Below are 23,179 nucleotides of genomic sequence, written 5' to 3'. Positions count from 1 at the left end.
GTTTTACAGTTGGCGGTACATTGTAAGGGTTGGCGGTACATTGTAAACCTTTCACATAGGCAAATGGCAACTTTTCTAATGCTCCGTCTGCACTGCATCTGTGCATACTGGCAGGGTGGATACCGCCGGAACAAATGGTATATGCTTCTTTTCAGTGTCCCTCTGTATAGAAATGTATAGTCCGCTGTGATTTTCTTTATGGTCGTAGAACTGTTTGCAGGCCAGACGGAGGCTGACCAAACACACTTCCGGCCTCCGTCTGGTGAATGGTTCCCTGTGACGATATTACATTATACATCTGGAAAAGCTTTCAGATGTGTAGTGTGGCTAGGAGCAGAGATATAGTGTGCACCCCACCTAGCTGAGCTCTTCAATGAATTGCAGTAGAAAAGAAATCTGCGGCACTCACCCCAATTGTAGCAGTGAAGACGTGAAACTTTAATGGAGAAAATACATCAATATTACATCCATCTGGACATAAGGTAAGCAGGAGGGTGCGGTAATGGAGCTTGGACGACGGCCGTTTCGCACGTAATGTGCTTCGACGGGACCTGGACCCGTCGAAGCACATTACGTGCGAAACGGCCGTCGTCCAAGCTCCATTACCGCACCCTCCTGCTTACCTTATGTCCAGATGGATGTAATATTGATGTATTTTCTCCATTAAAGTTTCACGTCTTCACTGCTACAATTGGGGTGAGTGCCGCAGATTTCTTTTCTACTGCTTATATGAACTCTTCATGCTTTATTATCGTGCAGAGCACCACTACCCCCAGCATGCGTGACACCTGGCAATTTGGGATTCCGCTTTAAGTCCTGCTTACATTATGTCGCTCTAGTGCCATCCATTTCTACTTATCTTTTTGGTTGATTCTTCAATGAATTGTCTGGCTTGGAAAACCTGTTTCCAGTTACACTATCTGAAATCCCAGTAAGGCCATGTTCACACATTCAGTATTTGGTCAGTATTTAACATCAGTGTTTGCAAGGCAAATCAGTAGTGGGAGAAAAATGCAGAAGTGGTGACTTGTTTCTATTATACTTTTTTTTTCTTTTTCTGATTGTTCCATTACTGGTTTTGCTTACAAATACTGATGTAAAATACTCAACGTGTGAAAATTCCCTAATAGATCAAATCAAACAAATGAAGTGCAGACTTATGAATGTTATGTGCACCCTCTAGTCGGCCGCGGGCCGGCCGCATCCCTAGACGGGGTGCGTGTACTGCGTGAAGTTTATGTAGAGTGAGGCCACACCCACTGGTCGGGAGTATATATAACATACATACCCTCCGGTCCCAGGTCTTACACCTGCAAATCCCCATAGTGCGTGTGCTGGTGGGATACCTAGGTCTGCAGTCACACAGAGTCACTGCAGACATATCGATTTTGACTGGATAATCCCTTTAAATTAAAGGGAGTGTCCATTACCCGAGCAATGTACGTGTTGGCTTTGCCGGGTTCCCTTGGCATTGTTATACCATAAGAGGCCTGCAGCCAGTCGGTGGTCACTATTGCTTTGCTGCAGTCACTGCTTCCGCTAGTCCCTCATTCGTCCAAGGATTTGACTGATGGGCTCACATGGTAGAGCTCTCACTCAAACGTTGGCAGGCTCTGCTCCAATGGATCGGCGCTGGTGCAGGAGGCGACTGTATGTTTTTTACACAGGGGACGACTACATTTAAAGGGGCATTGTTCAGGAAGAGGACAACAGCATTAAAGAGTACACTGATCAGATATCATGCCTGGTTTTCTTTTTTTTGGTAATAATAGATGGTAATTCTCATATTTTATTTCAATATTTTATTTTTTTAGTTGAAGAAAGATTATTTAGAAGGTTTAGGAGACACCCTGGATCTAGTGGTAATTGGTGGTTATCTGGGAAAAGGAAAGCGAACAGGCATATATGGAGGATTCCTACTTGCATCATATGATGAAGAAAGTGAGGAATATCAGACCATCTGCAAGGTTTGTCTGAATGACTGATGTGGTCAAATTGAATCCAGTAAATAACATGTTTTCTGTGGCTGCATTCACATCTTTGTGATGATTTCTCATTTTACAGAATAATGGATACCTTCAATAGTACCTATCTACCTGTGTGTGGCTGCACTTTTATTTAAAGGGGTCCTGTCACCAGGTCCAGTATTGTCTGTTACTGTGTTCCTGCTGCTCCTGAGTGTTTTTTGTGTTTGTTTTTTTTTAATCTGATATGATTGTGGCTATACGGACGTTTTTCATCCATGAAACTGTAATTTACAATGGAGCATCATTCTCATTATTATTTACGCATCACTCCAGGGTTTTTTTTATTTTTATCTCACCACTGCAATGTTGCTTAATCTCATATGACGTACTATCCCGTCGAGGTGACCTGGGACTTAATTCCCAGGGACGGGATAGTACGTCATAGGCGATCGGCTGCACTCACGGGGGGATTGCGGCCGATCGCCACCAGGTGTCAGCTGATTATTACAGCTGACATCCAGCACTATGTGCCAGGAGCCGTCACGGACCACTCCCGACACATTAACCACCGGAACACTGCAAACAAACATGATCGCAGCACTCCGGCGGCATAGGGAAGCATTGCGCAGGGAGGGGGCTCCCTGCGTGGTTCCCTGAGACCCTCGGAACAACGCGATGCGATCTTGTTGTTCCGAGCATCTCCTCCCTGCAGGCCCCGGATCCAAAATGGCTGCGAGGCTCCTTCCGGGTCCTGCAGGGAGGTGGCTTGCAAGCGCCTGCTCAGAGCAGGCGCAGGTGAGCCTGGAGCAGTCGGTCAGATCGCTGATCTGACACAGTGCTCTGCAAAGTGTCAGATCAGCGATCTGACACTATTCTGTGATGTCCCACACTGGGGCAAAGTAAAAAAAATATTTTATATATATATATATATATATATATATATATATATATATATATATATATATATATATATTTACATGTGTAAAAAAAAAAATTCCTAAATAAAGAAAAATATTGTTCCAATAAATACATTTCTTTATCTAAAAAAAAAGAAATAAAAGTACACATATTTAGTATCGCTGTGTCCGTAACGACCTGACCTATAAACCTGTCCCACTAGTTAACCCCTTCAGTGAACACGTAAAAATAAAAAATAAAAATGAGGCAAAAAACAACGCTTTATTATACCGCTTAACAAAAAGTGGAATAAGACGCGATCAAAAAGTCGGATATAAATAACCATGGTACCGCTGAAAATGTCATCTTGTCCCGCAAAAAACGAGCCACCATACAGCATCATCAGCAAAAAAATAAAAAAGATAAAAATAAAAAAGATTAAGTCCTCTGAATAAAGCGATGCAAAAATAATTTTTTTTATATAAAAGTTTTTATTGTATAAAAGCGCCAAAACATAAAAAATGATAAATTTTGTATCGCTGTAATTGTACTAACCCGAAGAATAAAACTGCTTTATCAATTTTACCAAACGTGGAACGGTATAAACGCCCCTTGCAAAAGAAATTCATGAATAGCTGGTTTTTGTTCATTCTGCCTCACAAAAATCGGAATAAAAGGCAAACAAAAAAGTCACGTGCCCGGAAATGGTACCAATAAAAACGTCAGCTCGTACCGCAAAAAACAAGACCTCACATGACTCTGTGGACCAAAATATGGAAAACTTATAGCTCTCAAAATGTGGAGACGCAAAAACTATTTTTTGAAATAAAAAGCATCTTTTAGTGTGTGACAGCTGCCAATCATAAAAATCAGCTAAAAAAAACCTGCTATAAAAGTAAATCAAACCCCCCTTCATCACCCCCTTAGTTAGGGAAAAATAATAAAATTTAAAACATGTATTTATTTCCATTTTCCCACTAGGTTTAGGTTTAGGGCTACAGTTAGGGGGTGGTGGCTACAGTTAGGGTGGTGGCTACAGTTAGGGTTGTGGCTACAGTTAGGGTTGTGGCTACGGTTAGGGTTGTGGCTACGGTTAGGGTTGGGGCTAGGGTTAGGGTTGGGGCTACAGTTAGGGTTGGGGCTAAAGTTAGGGTTTGAATTACACTTACGGTTGGGATTAGAGGTGTGGTTAGGGTTATGGTTGGGATTAGGGGTGTGTTGGAGATAGGGGTGTGGTTAGGATTGGGGTTAGGGGTGTGTTGGGGTTAGGGGTGTGTTTAGGGTTGGGATTACGGTTAGGGGTGTGTTGGGGATAGGGTTAGGGGTGTGGTTAGAGTTGGGATTAGGGCATGGGGTGTGTTTGGGTTAGGGTTTCAGTTAGAATTGGGGGGTTTCAATGTTTAGGCACATCAGTGGCTCTCCAAACGCGACATGGCGTCCTATCTCAATTCCAGTAATTTTGCATTGAAAAGTCAAACGGCGCTCCTTCCCTTCCGAGCTTTGCCATACGCCCAAACAGTGGTTTACCCCCACATATTGGGTATCTGCATACTCAGAACAAATTGTACAACAACTTTTGGGGTCCAATTTCTCCTGATACCCTTGGTAAAATAAAACAAATTAGAGCTGAAGTTAATTTTTTGTGAAAAAAGTTAAATGTTCATTTTTTTATTTTTTTTTTAAACATTCCCAAAATTCCTGTGAAATACCTGAAAGGTTAATAAACTTCTTGAATGTGGTTGGCAGCATGCGCGGCCGGAACTCCGCCCCCGGACCTTACAATGGGGCAGCGGATGCGTTATAAAACTGCATCCGCTGCCCCCGTTCATTTTTTTTGCAGTTTGCGTCGGGCCGACGCTAGTGTGAAAGTAGCCAAACACGCAGATCTCATGCTCTGACAGTGTGAAAAGTAGTGAAGGGTTTTCAGTTTTCACGCAGCATGTCGGGCCCATACCTCAAATGTTTGTATTAGACAAAGTTGAGGGGACTGGGTCCTTTCAGTCATGTGGCTGAATTTCATAGGAGATCATTAGTTTCACCATGCATACTATATGCACATTCAAGTTCCTTTTTAAAGACAAGAAAAATGTAAAAAATGGTTAAAGTTTAAGAAGAGAATTAAAGTTTTGAGTCTCAGAAAATGGCGGCACAATCCCCTTTTTTAAACAGAGGTCTGAATATTCTAGAACCAGTGTAAAATATATGTAAAAGCTGTAAGTTTGGGGGGTGTTTGGCCTGAGCGGCATGTGAGGCAGACGGGCTGTGTCAGAGCTCCCGCTCTGAATCTGGCTATATCCTTAAATACCAGCAATAGTTTACCTCCACGGCAAAGTTTATAATACAGAAACTCTCTGTAGACACCGGGGTCCTGACCGAGAAGTCGAATATCGGCATGACCTACAGGAAGAGACAAGAAATGGAGTCGGTGAAGCGGCCGCATCCAATATAGGACCGGCGCTCAACACCCTCACTCTCAACAGAAGATCTGGAGCAGCAGCAAAGCTGGAAAGATTCGCCCACATGCCTCCTGAACAAACAAGTACAGAGGACTGCAGTGATGAGGATTATTCCAGTTTGGCTCCGGAGGCAGACACGGAGCCCAGGACCAAAGACGCCACTGCTAAGATGGATGCTGCCTTCATCGCACAGTATCGTGAAGATCCCATGCAGATCGATACTGACGGGAATATAAGGGCGAATCCTGCAAATAGAGTCACTGATGGCGGAACCCACAATTGGGGTTGAATTGACTGCAGTAAATTGGGTAACTCCATTCTGGCCACACAATTCACACAAATGTGAGACATGAGAACAGACATATTCTGTATTAAGCAAGCTTTGCTTTGCATGGGATTAATAAAAGGATGATGGGACTGAAGGGGTAAGTCAGCCATATGGAAGACAAACATCCACTACTGACTGGAGATCTAGGGAAGTTCGTGACCTACAGAATAGGTCATGTAGAAACAACTTGCCTTTAGTGGGAGCTCCTGAGAAAGCAAGAGGCAGAAATCTTGTGGCATATTTTGAAGCATGGCTGCCAAAGATCCTGGGAAAAGAGGTTCTCACAGCTCTTTACTAGTAATGAGCGAGTGTGCTCGTCACTCGGATTTCTCTGAGCATGCTCGAGTGGTCTCAGAGATTTAGTTTGTCGACGCAGCTGCATGATTTTCGGTTGCTGGATAGCTTGAATACATACATGTGGGGGTTGCTTAACAAACAGGCAATCCCCACATGTATTCAAGCTGTCTAGCAGCTGCAAATCATGCAGCTGCGTCGACATAAACTAAATCTCTGAGCACGCCGAAATACTCGGAGACCACCCGAGCATGCTCGGAGAAACCAGAGTAATGAGCATACTCTCTTATCACTATTCTTTACGCTAGAAATGGCACACAGGATGCTCACTCAATCCCCGCCACCTGGAACACCCCCAGTCCCTGTTATGCGACTGCTGCATTTTAAGGACAGGAACTCTATTTTCTGGAGGGCCAGGGACCTCAGAGGCATCACCGTAGATGGCAATAGGGTCTCTTATTTTCCCTGGTTTCTCAGTGGAAGTACAGAAAAAAGAGCACAATTTCAAGATATGAAAGAATGGCTAAGGAATCTGCAAGTACCATATTCCATCATGTTTCCTGCCAAACTACGGGTGACTGTTCATGGAAATATACATCTTTTTGACTCTCCCAATACAGTACTGATCTGGCTGGATACCAAAGAGAAGGCCATACGCAGGGGGGACACTTGAATTTCATGTCTCTTCTACTCATGTACAGTCCACAATTGTTAATGTACTGGCACCTTTGTTGTCCTAAACTGGACATGAAGAAAGCAGAATGCATCTCTAAACACTCTCGTTCAATAAGATGCGAGACAGGTTGGTCTCGGACTCATTTTGGTCTGTGGTCGTTAGCTAGTCCTACTTCTCTCCATTTCAGTGAAGTGTCAAGACTTTTATGTTTATTTTTTTTCTATTGTCCTCTCCCCCTCCCCTTTTTTTTCCTTCTTTTTGCATCACTTTGCTGCCTAAATTGAATAGCCATTAAAAATGTAATTGTATTATGCCTGTTAATTAAGGATACAACCTCATATTATATACACAAGAATTTTACACAAAATCCAAATTAGTACCCTCAACAAAATGGGACGAGAGATAACATAAGTAAATAACTGGAAAAAGTTCAGAAAATCACCGCATCCAAAATAAGAAATAATAAAAGGGGGCAGTTCTACGCTAAATTAGCACAAGCATATAGACAAAAAAGCGAATATCGAACAAAGTGGAAAAAACTTTACTAATATCAGAACAACATGTATATGACAAATATTAAAAAGTAGCCAATGGTGCTTGAAAATGGAGTCAAAGTAACATCTATGTAGCATAAATTATATAGATCAGCGCTTGGTCTAATATAAATATCGAATCCAAATAGACCGGGGCACTAATGATGTGTTAATAATATAATAATAATAATATAGTGTTAAGACAAAGTCATAGGACATGCCCACGGTTATGTAGAAATAACCAAAGAATACTGCACTGATACTACCTAAAATAGTGACAAAGCTCTTAAAATTGCATAGAAAAATAACTTACCGCTGCCCAGGTGATGGTGCCACTTCCCATATACGTGCTTTCTTCGGGGGGAGTGGCATCATAACCTAATCATGTCCCTTTTAAACCCAGAGAGACCAATCACAACACAGCGGGTCCCAGATCATGTGACTCTAGTGAACAGGAAAACGGTGCAGGGGATGCCAGTATTTGTAGTTTATTCCTTAAAGGGCCACTGTCACCCCCCTGCAGCCGTTATAAACTAAAAGAGCCACCTTGTGCAGCAGTAATGCTGCATTCTAACAAGGTGGCTCTTTTAGTTTTGTGTTCAGGTATTACTAAAATAAAGCGTTTTGAAACTCTGCAGAAATACCTGTCTTTGTCCACGGAGGCGGGTCTGAAGCCTCCTCTGTGAAGTGCCCAACAGCCGTCACTCACATCTTCTGGGGCGATGGTCGCCGCCCCCTGCGCGCTGTTTTCTTTTCAAATCCAACTCTCACCCACGTCCCCCGCCTTCCAGCCAGCTAGCAGGCAAGTTTCGTAGGTTGTTTCTTTCCCGGCGATTGCTATGAGCAGAAGGAGGAGGCGGCAGGATGAGCTCAGCTGAATAGCCAGAGGCTGGAAGGCGGGGAACGTGGGTGAGAGTCTGAGACACGCAGTGCACATGCCCAGGAATCCTAGCCCCGCACTGTGCATAATGCATAACACATTGCGGGGCAGGGATTCCCGAGGTGGGTGGCCGCACTGCCAGCACAGGCGCAGTCTGCAAGCCTGGCTGTGACGTCAGACAGCCAGAGCTTACTGCGCCTGCACCACAAATATTTACACAGCGCCGGCGTTGGATTTGAAAAGAAAACAGCGCGCAGGGGGCGGCGACCATCGCCCCAGAAGATGTGAGTGACGGCTGTTGGGCACTTCACAGAGGAGGCTTCAGACCCGCCTCCGTGGACAAAGACAGGTATTTCTGCAGAGTTTCAAAACGCTTTATTTTAATAATACCTGAACACAAAACTAAAAGAGCCACCTTGTTAGAATGCAGCATTACTGCTGCACAAGGTGGCTCTTTTAGTTTATAACGGCTGCAGGGGGGTGACAGTGGCCCTTTAAGTAATAGCCGGATAGAGTGAGTACCGTCATGTGACCGTGGTGGACAGGAAGTCAGGAGAAAGGATGCCGATATTTGTAGTTTGATTATAGTTTTAAAGTATTAGCCGGGTAGAAGCCAAGTTAAATAGCTAAATGGCGGCGCATGCAGATGCCGACACAATCGGACCAAATGGAGCGGACAAGGGCGTCATGGCAGAAGGTGAGGCACCGTAGCCGGTTCGCAACCCACGCATATATGTGGGTGGAGACCCGATCCAGCGCCCCGCCCACTGCCAGGGATTGACATAGTCGTCGGCAACATGTCCAGTGCGTCAGCACGCATGCGCACCAGCCAAGAAAATTTTACCCAGAAAGGTGCGTAACCCATCCACTGCCAATCAAACCTACCACATGAAATACCAGAAGATTATACCTACATAAAGGTATACCTACATAAAGAGATACATATAATATAAATGGTGAGAATAACCAGATATTGCAACCCATGTGTGCCACCAAGAAAGACAGCAACAACACTGATAAAGTGCAGCATATGTATCTCTACTGGGCACCTTGAACTTTATTAACAATTCTTTTCACTTATGGTCAGAATTTTGCACACACATCCTGGGTGGCCTGTGCTTTCTTTATCCTGTTATATCCATTTATGTATCTTATCCTTTAACTTCCTGATATTTATCCCTTTTCATTGATATATGTACCTATTGTTGTAATGGCTGGATTCATGTCTATTGTGGGGGCATCTATATGTTTTTAATATTTACCGACCTATGGCCTGTTAGATATAATCTTCTGGTATTTCATGTGGCAGGTTTGATGGGCAGTGGATGGGTTACTCACTTTTCCGTCAATATGGCCATGTGAGGGCTTGTTTTTTGCGGGACAAGTTGCACTTTTCAACGACATCATTGGTTTTAGCATGTCTTGTACTACAAAACGGGAAAAAAAATTCCAAGTGCGGTGAAATTGCAAAAAAAAGTGCAGTCCCACACTTGTTTTTTGTTTGGCTTTTTTGCTAGGTTCACTAAATGCTAAAACTGACCTGCCATTTTAATTCTCCAGGTCATTACGAGTTCATAGACGCCAAACATGTCTAGGTTACGTTTTATCTAAGGCTAGGTTCACATTGTGTTAGTGCAGTCCGTTCAACGCATACGTTGAATGGACTGCACTAACGCAAGTGTCGACTTGTGCACAGCGCTAGCGCAGATGGAACTTCTGCTAGCTCCATCTGCGCTGGCAGTAACGGACCCGGAAACGCTGCAGCCCGCGTCTCCGGTCTGTCACTCAAATGACGGCACATCGCTAGCGCACGTCCATTGTGGGTGTGCGCTAGCGATGCGTCTGACATTGCAGTCTATGGCGGCGTTAACGGACTACGTTACACCGCGGCTTAAAAAAACGCAATTTTCCATTACCCTTAGCGTCTCCATTTTTCGTGATCTGGGGTCAGGTGAGGGCTTATTTTTTTGCGTGCAAAGCTGGCGTTTTTAATGATGCCACTTTTGTGTAGATACGTTCTTTTGATTGCCCATTATTACATTTTAATGCAATGTCGCAGCGACCCAAAAAAAACGTAATTCTGGCATTTCGATTTTTTTTTGTCGCTACGCCGTTTAACGATCAGGTTAATCCTTTCTTTTATTGATAGACCGGGCGATTCTGAACACGGTGATACCAAATATGTGTAGGTTTGATTCTTTTTTTATTATTTTGAATGGGGCGAAAGGGGGGTGATTTAAACTTTTATATATTTTTATTTTTTTCATATTTTTTAAAACGTATTTTTTTAACTTTTGCCATGGCACAACTGGATCGGCTCTGCTACGTAGCAGCGATCATCAGATCGCTGCTATGTAGCTGAATTGCAGACTTGTTATGAGCGCCGACCACAGGGTGGCGCTCACAGCAGGCCGGCATCAGTAACCATAGAGGTCTCAACGACCTCTATGGTTACCATCCTGAAGCATCGGCGACCCCCGATCATGTGACAGGGGTCGGCGATGCGATCATTTCCGGCCACGCGGCCGGAAGCGCCAGTTAAATGCCGCTGTCAGCATTTAACAGCAGCATTTAACTGGTTAATAGTGGCGGGTGAATCGCGATTTCACCCGCCGCTATTGCAGGCACATGTCAGCTGTCCCACATCAAAGCAGGGGACCCAACCTCCGCTGTAATAGTACGGCGGAGGTCGGGAAGGGGTTAAGCAGAAGATCGATAACATTAGAGAAAGCTTTGGCCTGTAGCCCCCAGTGCCCCTCCTCTTAACTGCTCAGCTCTGTTCTTCCAAAACCAGCTTCTCCACCATAACTGATCAGCTCTCCACCCTTCTGTCAAGATCACATCTCACCACTTGCACACTTGTCCCGCTCCCATCCCACCTCATCCTTAACCTCGGTACAGTCTTCATCCCAACCCTAACACATCTCTTCAACCTTTCACTTGCAAATGGTGTCTTCTCCTAATCCTTCAAACATGCCTCAATCACACCCATCCCTCGACCCATCTCTGTGTATAGCCATCGCCCGATATCACTTCTCCCTTATGCCTCAAAACTACTGGAACAGAATGTACATCTTGAACTGTCCTCCCACTTCTCCTTCTGCTCCCTCTTTGACCGGTTACAATCTGGCTTCCTACCGCATCACTCAACTGAAACTGCCCTATCTAAAGTCACCAATCACCTAGCCGCCAAGAGCAATAATAATAATAATCTTTTTTTTTTATATAGCGCTAACATATTACGCAGCACTTTACATTTTGCACACACTGTCCCCGATGGGGCTCACAATCTAAATTCCCTATCAGTATGTCTTTGGAATGTGGGAGGAAACCGAAGTGCCCGGAGGAAACCCACACAAACATGGAGAGAACATACAAACTCTTTGCAGATGTTGTCCTAGGTGGGATTTGAACCCAGAACTCCAGCGCTGCAAGGCTGCACTGCTAACCACTAAGCCACTGTGCTGCCCCACACAGCAAGCAACACTACTGTCTTCCTTCTCCTGGATCTGTCTTCTGCCTTTGACACTGTGGACCATTCCCTCTTGTTACAGATTGTCATCTCTTGGCAACACAGATTTGGCCCTATCCTGGATCTCATCATATCTAAGGCTACGTTCACATTTGCGTTGTGCGCCGCTGCGTCGGCGACGCAACGCACTACGCAAATAAAAACGCACGCTAAAACGCTGCGTTTTGCGATGCATGCGTCCTTTTTTGCAGAAATTTGGACGCAAAAAAAATGCAACTTGTTGCGTTTTCTGCACCCAATGCTTGCGGCAAAAAAACCGCATGCGTCGCACAACGCAGCACAACGCATGTCCATGCGCCCCCCCATGTTAAATATAGGGGCGCATGACGCATGCGTCGCCGCTGCTGCGCCCGACGCAAACACGCAAAACGCTAATGTGAACGTAGCCTAACAGACTGGACATTCAGTGTCTCCCTCTCCCACACCACCTCCTCACCTCGCCCCGTCTTTCGGTTTTTCCCAATGCTCAGTTCTAGGACCCCTACTCTTCATCTACACCTTTGGCCTGGGACAGCTCATAGAATCCCATGGTCTGCAGTATCATCTTTACGCCAATGACACACAGATCTACCTATCTAGACCTGACCTCACTGACCAAAATCCCACAATGTCTATCCGCTATTTCATCTTTCTTTTCTACTCGCTTTCTAAAACTGAACATGGACAAAACAGGATTCATCATCTTTCCCCCCTCTCACTCTACCCCTCCACCAGACCTATCCATTAATGTTAATGGCTGCTCACTTTCCCCAGTCCCGCATGCTCGATGCCTTGGGGTGATCCTCGACTCTGCCCTCTCTTTCAAGCCACATATCCAAGCCCTTGCCGCCTCCTGCCGACTCCAATGCAAAAACATTTCCCGGATCCGTACAGTCCTTGACCAAGAAATTGCAAAAGCGCTCGTGCACGTCCTCACCATCTCCCGCCTTGACTATTGCAACCTGCTACTCTCTGGCCCCCCTCCAGCACCACTTCAATCTATCCTAAACTCTGCTGCCAGACTAATCCACCTGTCTCCCCCTTATTCCCCAGCCTCTCCTCTCTGCCAAGCTCTTCACTGGCTTCCTATTGTCCAGAGGCTCCAGTTCAAAACCCTAACTATGACATATAAAGCCATCCACAACCTGCCTCCTCCATACATCTGTGACATGGTCTCCCGGTACTTACCTACACACAGCCTTCGATCCTCTCAAGATCTCCTTCTCTACTCCCCTCTTATCTCTTCTTCCCACAACCGCATACAAGCGTTCTCCCCGTGCTTCCCCCATACTTTGGAACACTCTACACCAACACATCAGACTTTCGCTTACCATGGAAACTTTAAAAAAAGAACCTGAAGACCCACCTCTTCCGACAAGCCTACAACCTGCAGTGATCCTCAGTCTACTGAACCGCCGCACGACCAGCTCTACCCTCTCCTAGTGCATCCTCACCCACCCTCTGTAGACTATGAGCCCTCACGGCCAGTGTCCTCTCTCCTTCTGTACTTGTGTGTGCCTTGTATTGCTCATGTTTATTGTACTTGTCTAAAGGCCCCTTCACATTTAGCGACGCTGCAGCGATACCGACAACGATCCGAATCGCTGCAGCGTCGCTGTTTGGTCGCTGGAGAGCTGTCACACAGACCGCTCTCCAGCGACCAACGATGCCGGTAACCAGGGTAAACATCGGGTAACTAAGCGCAGGGCCGCGCTTAGTAACCCGATGTTTACCCTGGTTACCATGCTAAAAGTAAAAAAAAACAAACACTAGATACTTACCTACCGCTGTCTGTCCTCCAGCGCTGCGCTCTGCTTCTCTGCTCTCCTCCTGTACTGTCTGGGAGCCGGAAAGCAGAGCGGTGACGTCACCGCTCTGCTTTCCGGCTCACAGCCAGTACAGGAGGAGAGCAGAGAAGCAGAGCGCAGCGCTGGAGGACAGACAGCGTTAGGTAAGTATCTAGTGTTTGTTTTTTTTTACTTTTAGCATGGTAACCAGGGTAAACATCGGGTTACTAAGCGCGGCCCTGCGCTTAGTTACCCGATGTTTACCCTGGTTACCAGTGAAGACATCGCTGGATCGGTGTCACACACGCCGATCCAGCGATGTCTCCAGGGAGTCCAGCGACGAAATAAAGTTCTGGACTTTATTCAGCGACCAACGATCTCCCAGCAGGGGCCTGATCGTTGGTCGCTGTCACACATAACGATTTCATTAACGATATCGTTGCTACGTCACAAATAGCAACGATATCGTTAACAATATCGTTATGTGTGAAGGTACCTTAAGTATGCTCCTTTTTTCACATGTAAAGCACCATGGAATAAATGGCGCTATAAAAATGAAAATACCAATCCCTTAATTTAGATGCCCTGCTAGCCCAATTCAGAACATAGGTCAACACCTTCTGCCGCAACTTCTATACCTCTTAAATAATGCTCCGATCTGGATGCATAGGAAATTTTTCAATAAGATTAATACTTTGTTCAGAGCACTTATTTGGAAGAAGAAAATTGCGAGGATTAGATAAGATACTTCAGAGGAAAAAGGGGGATGGGGTCTTGACAATACAAAATCCTTATGTGTATTAGATTTCGTCACTAATGCAGCAGTTTAGAGGGTGGGCACCAGAAGAGGCATGTGATATTGGGGGACAATTGGTAGAAGAGGGTTCATGACTAATTTAATTTTCTTAGGGTAATACTGACTGCTCATTCTTATACCTGGGATGTTCAATCATATAGAATTCTTCGGACCTGATAATTGTTGGAGACTATGATTAAGGCCTTGTTACAGGCCGAAACATCTTGGTTCTAGATGTCCACTGGCTGATCTGACTGCATGTAACTGTCCTCTTTTATATTTTTCTACTATTCTTCAATAAAATGGAAGTTTTACACATATAAGACCTATGAAAGTGCAGCGGATTCTTCATTGCCGGGTCATACTCATTTTTTGCGGATAATTGTTGGTGGTGCTAATCTATGATATAAAATCCACTGGCAAATTGCTGTAATGATATTATTTTATTAATAATTTATGTTGATATACCGTATGTAAAAGGCAAGCATATACACTGCTCAAAAAATACTAAAATACCACATCCTAGATATCACTGAAAATATTCCAGTTGTAAATCTTTATTCACTACAGGGTGGAAAGCGTTGAGAACAATAAAACATAAAAATTATCAATGTAAATCAAAATTAAGATCTCACTGAGGCCTGGATTTGGAACGATACTCTAAATCAAAGTTGAAAATCAAATTACAAGCTGATCCAACTTCAGTGGAAATGCCTCAAGACAAGGAAATGATGATCAGTAGTGTGTGTAGACTCCACGTGCCTGTATGACCTCCTTAAGATGCCTGGGCATGCTCCTGATGAGCCGGCGGATGGTCTCCTGAGGGATCTCCTCCCAGACCTGGACTAAAGCATCCGCCAACTCCTGGACAGTCAGTGCTGCAACGTGACGGTGGATGGTGCGAGACATGATGTCCCAGGTGTGTTCAATCGGATTCAGGTCTGGGGAACGGGCGGGCCAGTCGATAGCGTCAATGCCTTCATCTTGCAGGAATTGCTGACACACTCCAGCCACATGAGGTCTGGCATTGTCCTGCTTTAGGAGGAACCCAGGGCCACCCGCACCAGCATATGGTCTCACAAGAGGTCTGAGGATCTCATCTCGGTACCTAATGGCAGTTAGGCTTCCTCTGGCAAGCATATGTAGGGCTGTGTGGCCCTCCAAAGAAATGCCACCCCACACCATTACTGACCCACTGCCAAACCAGTCATGCCGAAGGATGTTGCAGGTAGCAGATCGCTCTCCACGGCGTCTCCAGACTCTGTCACGTGCTCAGTGTGAACCTGCTTTCATCTGTGAAGAGCACAGGGCGCCAATGGCGAATTTGTCAATCCTGGTGTTCTGTGGCAAATGCCAAGCATCTCGCACGGTGTTGGGCTGTGAACACAACCCCCATCTGTGGACGTCGGGCACTCAGACCATCCTCATGGAGTCGGTTTCTAACCGTTTTGCTGACACATGCACATTTGTGGCCTGCTGGAGGTCATTTTGCAGGGCTCTGGCAGTGCTCCTCCTGTTCCTTGTTGCACAAAGGCAGAGGTACCTGTCCTGCTGCTGGGTTGTTGCCCTCCTACTGCCCCTCCACATCTCCTGATGTACTGGCATGTCTCCTGGTAGCGCCTCCAGCCTCTGGACACTATGCTGACACACAGCAAACCTTCATGCCACAGCTTGCATTGATGTGCCATCCTGGATGAGCTGCACTACCTGAGCCTCTTTTGTGGATTGTAGAGGCCATCTCATGCAACCACGAGTGTGAACGCAAAACCAACATTCAAGTGACCAAAACATCAGCCAGAAAGCATTGGTACTGAGATGTGATCTGTGGTCTCCACCTGCAGAACCACTCCTTTGAGTGTGTCTTGATGATTGCCAATAATTTCCATCTGTTGTCTATTCCATTTGCACAACAGCTTGTGAAATTGATTATCAATCAGTGATGCTTCCTAAGTGGACAGTTTGATTTCACAGAAGTTTTATTTACTTGGAGTTATATTCTGTTGTTTGTGTTCCCTTTATTTTTTGTGCAGTGTATTTTGTACTACATTCAGCTTCTTTGTTCTACTTGTAACTGTTTATTGTAAATTATAAAAAAAAAACTTGTTCAATAAAATGAGCCTGTTTAAAAAAAAAAAATAAAGCCGTAAGTTTGGTGTCGCTGTAGTTATACTGTCCTGTAGAATCCTATTGCTAGGTCATATTTACCGCACTTTGAAAGGCATTAAAAAAATACAATGGAGGAGCTGGGCTTTTTTTCACTATTTCATTCCACTTTAGTTTTGTTTTCCAGTACTTTATATGATAAAGTGAATAGAGTAATTCAAAATTACAACTTGCCCTGCAAGAAAATGTCGTCCTACGACTGTTTCCCCCAAAAATACAGACTTTATGGCTCTTAGAAACGGAGAGAAGTGGTTGAACACATCATGCAGAGACCAGCAGTCAGAATTTGGCTGGTGGAGGCGCGTACTGATTACACACAGCTCATTTTAACTCGCCTGCTCTCACCGGCTCTGCTTTTGAAAAGCTGCATGAAAACATATTTTTATTTCTGTTGGGTATGTGGCCATCTGGAGAAGATGCCAATCTCAAGACTGGAATCAGTTTTGTGTGTGTCGATAGTAGCGCTATCTGTTTTCTGAACAAGTACTATTAAAGGGAACCTGTCACCCCCAAAATCGAAGGTGAGCTAAGCCGACCGGCATCAGGGGCTTATCTACAGCCTTCTGGAATGCTGTAGATAAGCCCCCGATGTATCCTGAAAGATGAGGAAAAAGAAGTTAGATTATACTCACCCAGGGGCGGTCCAGCTGCGGTCTGGTCCGATGGGTGTCGCGGTCCGGTCCAGCGCCTCCCATCTTCTTACGATGACGTCCTCCTCTTGTCTTCATGCTCCGGCGCAGGTGTACTTTATCTGTCCTGTTTAGGGCAGAGCAAAATACTGCAGTGCGCAGGTGCCGGGAAAGGTCAGAGAGGCCCAGCACCTGCGCACTGTAGTGCTTTGCTCTGCCATCAACAGGACAGACTAAGTACGACTGCGGCGGAGCCTCAGCATGAAGACAAGAAGAGGACGTCATCATAAGAAGATGGGAGGCCCCGGACCGCGACGCCTATCGGATCAGACCGCCCGCCCAAGTGAGTATAATCTAACCTCTTTTTCTCATCTTTCAGGATACATCGGGGGCTTATCTACAGTATTACAGAATGCTGTAGATAAGCCCCTGATGCCGGGGGCTTAGCTCACCTTCGATTTTGGGTGTGACAGGTTACCTTTAACTAAGCAGTATAGACTGTTGTGCGTGCACCTATAGGTAGAACCTAGTGTTCCCCATCCCCTGTACTCAAGAGCCACCATTTTCAGCATTATTTTAGTATTGCACATTTGATGGGATTATCACCAGCGCAATACTAATGAAATCCGGAACATATAATCTGTTGGTTGATCTTAAGGACTGGAGATGTGGAACGTATAGCAGAAAACCCAATGAACAGATTTGTTTTTCATCTGTAAATAGGACTTTGGCAGTATGAGGGCCTTTCCTTTTTATAGCCATTATATCCTCTCAGCAGCTGTAATTGATTCACTTAGCTATAGCCTAGGTCTTCACCCCATCCAGTCCTTGCTTGTTATAGAAAGAACAGATAGCAGACATACATGTGTATGCATTATTTTACTACATTTAAACCTTTTTTTTCCCCCCCAGATTGGAACAGGCTTTACAGATGAAGACTTAGAAAAGCATCACCGTTTTCTAAAGGTAACTATTTCAGTGTAGTCTGATAATATACTGTTTTGTATGCATAATCATCCTATATGCAAAGTGTCTCTTCAGAGAGAAAGAGGACTTGAACTCTATCACCACCTATTGGATGTAGCAATCTTAAAAGTCAATATCAACTCTTTAACAAGCCTTGCAATATGACTTGGGGTAAAAGCCAAACAAGAATTTCAATTTGCAGACAGTGTTTCAGCGTGCTGCCCCACATCAGTGCAAAGTATGAGATCTGATTTGACTAGGTGAGAGGCTTAACGCCTTAATGACCACCGATAAGCCTTTTAACAGCAGCAGTTAAGGGGCATTATTCATCAGCGCCGCTTTGTAATGGTGCTAAGAAATAAGGGTATAGCTCCCCCCGCATCGGAAAATCTCCATCTATTTTTTCACAAATAATCACAAGTCATATCAAACAATGTTACCACTATCATGAAGTACAATGTCACAAGAAAACAATCTCCGAATCAGTGGGATCCATTGAAGCGTTGCAGAAATATGACAACAGAAAGTGACACTGGTCAGAATTGTAAATATTGGCCTGGTCATTAAGGTCAAAATACGATTGGTCACTAAGGCGTTAAAGATCAATGTATACAAGGCATTCTGCAGTCAGGTAGTATCAGGTTAGTGAACCAGATAGGGAACATTAGAATTGTTTTGTCCATAACATTGTGGATATAAAGATACTATCAGGGTCACGATAAACTCCCTGTCTTATTTACATTATCTGCACTATTGATACTTTTGTCAGCAAGTTCAGCTATGACCATAATTTTTGAGGTTATGTTTCCCGATATTTTTACTGGCTTCGTGTTAGTGGGATTTTGAATTTTGACGTATATGCTGCACTGACTTTTCATCATCTTTTACCTCACCTGTATTCCCACCTCTTCATCTGGTTATAATAGGGCATAACAGGGGAAGAGTGAGGCCGCCAATCTCGTATCTTATAGAGTGCCAACCTCCACAGTCATTTGGTATTAGATAGGGAACACTAGGATTTTTTTTGGATAATTACTTTGGGTATAACTATGCACATAGGACCTGTTTACACGATTATTGGAGTAATAATATATCCTGCACCCCAGGTAAAAATTTTAATACTGTGTTACACTGGTGTATTGGTGTTTTTTAGTCTTTGTCAAAATAAATAAACAAATGGAAATAAGACGAGAAATGACCAGCTGGAGGCGGATCAAACTTTATAAAGCTTTATTGGACAACTAAAAAAAAATAAAATTCTTCAAAAATTCTGCATAAACAACATAGTTGAGGACGGTCAACGCGTTTCAACTATGAAGTTTACTCATGATCTACCTCATAGTGCATTGAAAACATATATATATACATCGAGTATAAGCTGACCCGAGTATAAGCCGACTCCCCTAATTTTGCCACAAAAAACTGGGAAAACTTAATGACTCGAGTATAAGCCTAGGGTGGGAAATGCAGCAGCTGCCGATACATTTCAAAAATAAAAATAGATATCACTAAAAGTACAACTAATTGAGATATCAGTAGGTTAAGTGTTTTTGAATATCCATATTGAATCAGGAGCCCCATATAATGCTCCATAAAGTTTATGATGGGCCCCATAAGATGCTCCATATTAAAATTTGCCCCATATAATCCTGCATAAAGGTTAATAATGGCCCCATAAGATGCTCCATAGACATATTTGCCCAATATAATGCTGCACAAATGCTGATTATGGCCCCATAAGATGCTCCATAAAGATATTTGCCCCATATAGTGCTGCACAAACGTTGATTATGGCCCCATACAGACACTTGCCCCATATAGTACTGCACAAATGTTATGGCCCCATATAGACACTTGCTCCATACAGTGCTGCACAAATGTTAGGGCCCCATATAGTGCTGCACAAACATTATGGCCCCATATAGTGCTGCACAAACGTTATGGCCCCATATAGTGCTGCACAAATGTTATGGCCCCATATAGTGCTGCACAAACATTATGGCCCCATATAGTGCTGCACAAACATTATGGCCCCATATAGTGCTGCACAAACATTATGGCCCCATGCAGACACTTGCCCCATATAGTGCTGCACAAACATTATGGCCCCATATAACGCTGCACCAATGTTATGGCCCCATACAGTTCTGCACAAACATTATGGCCCCATATAATGCTGCACAAACGTTATGGCCCCATACAGACACTTGCCCCATATAGTGCTGCACAAACGTTGTGGCCCCATAGATGCACCATACAGACACTTGCCCCATTTGCTGTGATAAAAAAAAAATTACATACTCACCTCTCCGTCGCTCAGGCCCCTGGCACTTTCAATATTCACGTGCTGATCGTCCCGGCGCCGCTCCATCTTCAGCACTGGTGTTCAGGCTGAGGGCGTGCACTGACCACGTCACCGCTGTTATGATAAGGTAATTCAGTACCACAATGGACATAGAGGTCAGAGCACATACAGTGACCTGACAATAACCCAAAAACATAGAACGAGCTCTGAGACGTGGGAACTCTGCTGACCGCAATCCCTAATCCTCTCCAACCACACTAGAGGCAGCCGTGGATTGCGCCTAACGCTCCCAATGCAACTCGGCACAGCCTGAGAAACTAGCTAGCCTGAAGATAGAAAATAAGCCTACCTTGCCTCAGAGAAATACCCCAAAGGAAAAGGCAGCCCCCACATGTAATGACTGTAAGTTAAGATGAAAAGACAAACGTAGAGATGAAATAGATTTAGCAAAGTGAGGCCCGACTTTCTGAACAGAGCGAGGATAGGAAAGGTAACTTTGCGGTCAACACAAAACCCTACAAAAACCACGCAAAGGGGCAAAAAGACCCTCCGTACCGAACTAACGGCACGGAGGTACACCCTCTGCGTCCCAGAGCTTCCAGCAAGCAGAAAAAAACAAAAAGACAAGCTGGACAGAAAGAAACAGCAAACAAAATAGCAAAGCAGAACTTAGCTATGCAGAGCAGCAGGCCACAGGAACTATCCAGGAGGAAACAGGTCCAATACTAGAACATTGACTGGAGGCCAGGATCAAGGCACTAGGTGGAGTTAAATAGAGCAGCACCTAACGACTTCACCACATCACCTGAGGAAGGAAACTCAGAAGCCGCAGTACCACTTTCCTCCACCAACGGAAGCTCACAGAGAGAATCAGCCGAAGTACCACCTGTGACCACAGGAGGGAGCTCTGCCACAGAATTCACAACACACCGCGCCCTCTGACCTGAGCGTCACTGCTGAAGACGTAGCGGCGCCGGAACGAGGAGCAGGTGACTATCGCGCAGCGCTGCGCTCCCCTCCCCATGATACTCACCTGCTCCTGGCACTGCGCAGTCCCTGCTTCCCCGGCGCTGCAGCTTCTTCCTGTAGTGAGCGGTCACCGTTACCGCTCATTACAGTAATGAATATGCGGCTCCACCTCTATGGGAGGTGGAGCCGCATATTCATTACTGTAATGAGCGGTACCATGTGACCTCTCACTACAGGAGGAAGCTGCCGGGAAGCAGGGACCGTGCCAGGAGTAGGTGAGTATAATTAGACAGCCCCCGCATCCCCTCACCTGCCGACCCCTGGGTATGACTCGAGTATAAGCCAAGAGGGGGACTTTCAGCCCAAAAAAGTGGGCTGAAAATCTTGGCTTATACTCTAGTATATATGGTATATAGTATACACATGACATTGATTGGACAAACAATTAAAAATGCAAAAGAGCATATATACTGTAAATACTCGAGTATAAGCCGACCCAAGTATAAGCCGACCCCCCTAATTTTGCCACAAAAAACTGGGAAAACTTAATGACTCGAGTATAAGCCAAGGGTGGGAAATGCAGCAGCTACCGGTAAATGTCAAAAGTAAAATTAATTAGTAAATCAAAAGGTTAAGTGTTTTTGAATATCCATATTGAATCTGGAGCCCCATATAATGCTCCATAAAGTTTATGATGGCCCCATAAGATGCTCCATATTAATATATGCCCCATATAATCCTGCATAAAGGTTAATAATGGCCCCATAAGATGCTCCATAGACACATTTGCCCAATATAATGCTGCACAAATGTTGATTATGGCCCCATAAGATGCCCAATAAAGATATTTGCCCCATATAGTGCTGCACAAACGTTATGGCCCCGTAAGATGCTCCATGCAGACACTTGCCCCATATACGAGGGTCAACATCAAAAAATTTTTTCGAAGGGAATTCTAAGTTTAGAAAAGAGATGGACTAAATGTATAGACTTGTTAGGATACTATGTAGAAAAATAAAATTTTTTTTTTTTAATATATTCATTGTGTTTAGTATTGATTATCATTACTTTTGGATCGCCCCTCGTAGTGCTGCACAAACGTTGATTATGACCCCATACAGACATTTGCACCATATAGTGCTGCACAAACGTTATGGCCCCATAGATGCTCCATACAGACACTTGCCCCATTTGCTGTTGCTGCAATAAAAAAAAAAAAAAATCGCATACTCACCTCTCCATCGCTCAAGCCCCCGGCACTTTCAATGTTCACCTGCTCCTCGTTCCGGCTCCCTCCATCTTAAGCGTCTTCTGCACTGACGTTCAGGCAGAGGGCGCGCACTAACCACGTCATCACGCACTCTGACCTGAGCGTCTCTGCAGAAGATGGAGAGGAACAGGTGAATATCGCGCAGCGCTTCCCTCCCCATTATACTCACCTGCTCCTGGCGCGGTGCAGTCCCTGCTTCTCCGGGTTCCGGCAGCTTCTTCCTGTAGTGAACGGTCACATGGTACCAAAACAACAAGAAATGCAAATGCACTCACCAACTGCAGTTAAACGTGTCCTTTATTTAAACACCAAGCGATACATCTTCACGGCACGGGGGAGTGGAGGATAACCAGAGAGAGTGCGGCAGACGAGACGACTGCCGTTTCGCGCTACACGAGCGCTTCTACGGGTCCATCTATGGGATGGACCCTACGGGAGGTGGAGCCGCATATTCATTTCTGTAATGAGCGGTACCATGTGACCGCTCACTACAGGAAGAAGCTGCCAGATCCCGGAGAAGCAGGGACGTGCAGGGACCGCGCCAGGAGCAGGTAAGTATAATTAGACAGCTCCCTCTCCCCTGCCGACCCCTGGTTATGACTCAAGTATAAGCCGAGAGGGGGACTTTGAGACCAAAAAATGGGCTGAAAATCTCAGCTTATACTCGAGAATATACGGTAAGTGTAGAAAGAAGTAATTACCAGTTAAAATTGTTGTGGGTATAAATAGAATTAAGATATTTACACTTAGGA

General features: G+C 44.8%; 1 protein-coding gene across 3 annotated transcripts in view; it reads left to right on the top strand.

The window, feature by feature from the left end:
• LIG1 (DNA ligase 1) overlaps positions 1-23,179 on the top strand; it is a 389,895-nt gene that overhangs the window by 321,878 nt on the left and 44,838 nt on the right. For all 3 annotated transcript variants that reach the window (XM_069741985.1, XM_069741988.1, XM_069741987.1), the window contains 2 exons: positions 1,815-1,967; positions 17,830-17,883. In XM_069741985.1, coding sequence (XP_069598086.1) covers positions 1,815-1,967; positions 17,830-17,883 — 207 coding nt within the window. The remainder of the gene's footprint in view (positions 1-1,814; positions 1,968-17,829; positions 17,884-23,179) is intronic.

This window comes from Ranitomeya imitator, chromosome 10 (assembly GCF_032444005.1).
Source record: "Ranitomeya imitator isolate aRanImi1 chromosome 10, aRanImi1.pri, whole genome shotgun sequence".
NCBI lineage: Eukaryota > Metazoa > Chordata > Amphibia > Anura > Dendrobatidae > Ranitomeya > Ranitomeya imitator.
The sequence above is the reverse complement of the archived record's forward strand: the minus strand, read 5'-3'. Positions and strand labels throughout refer to the sequence as shown.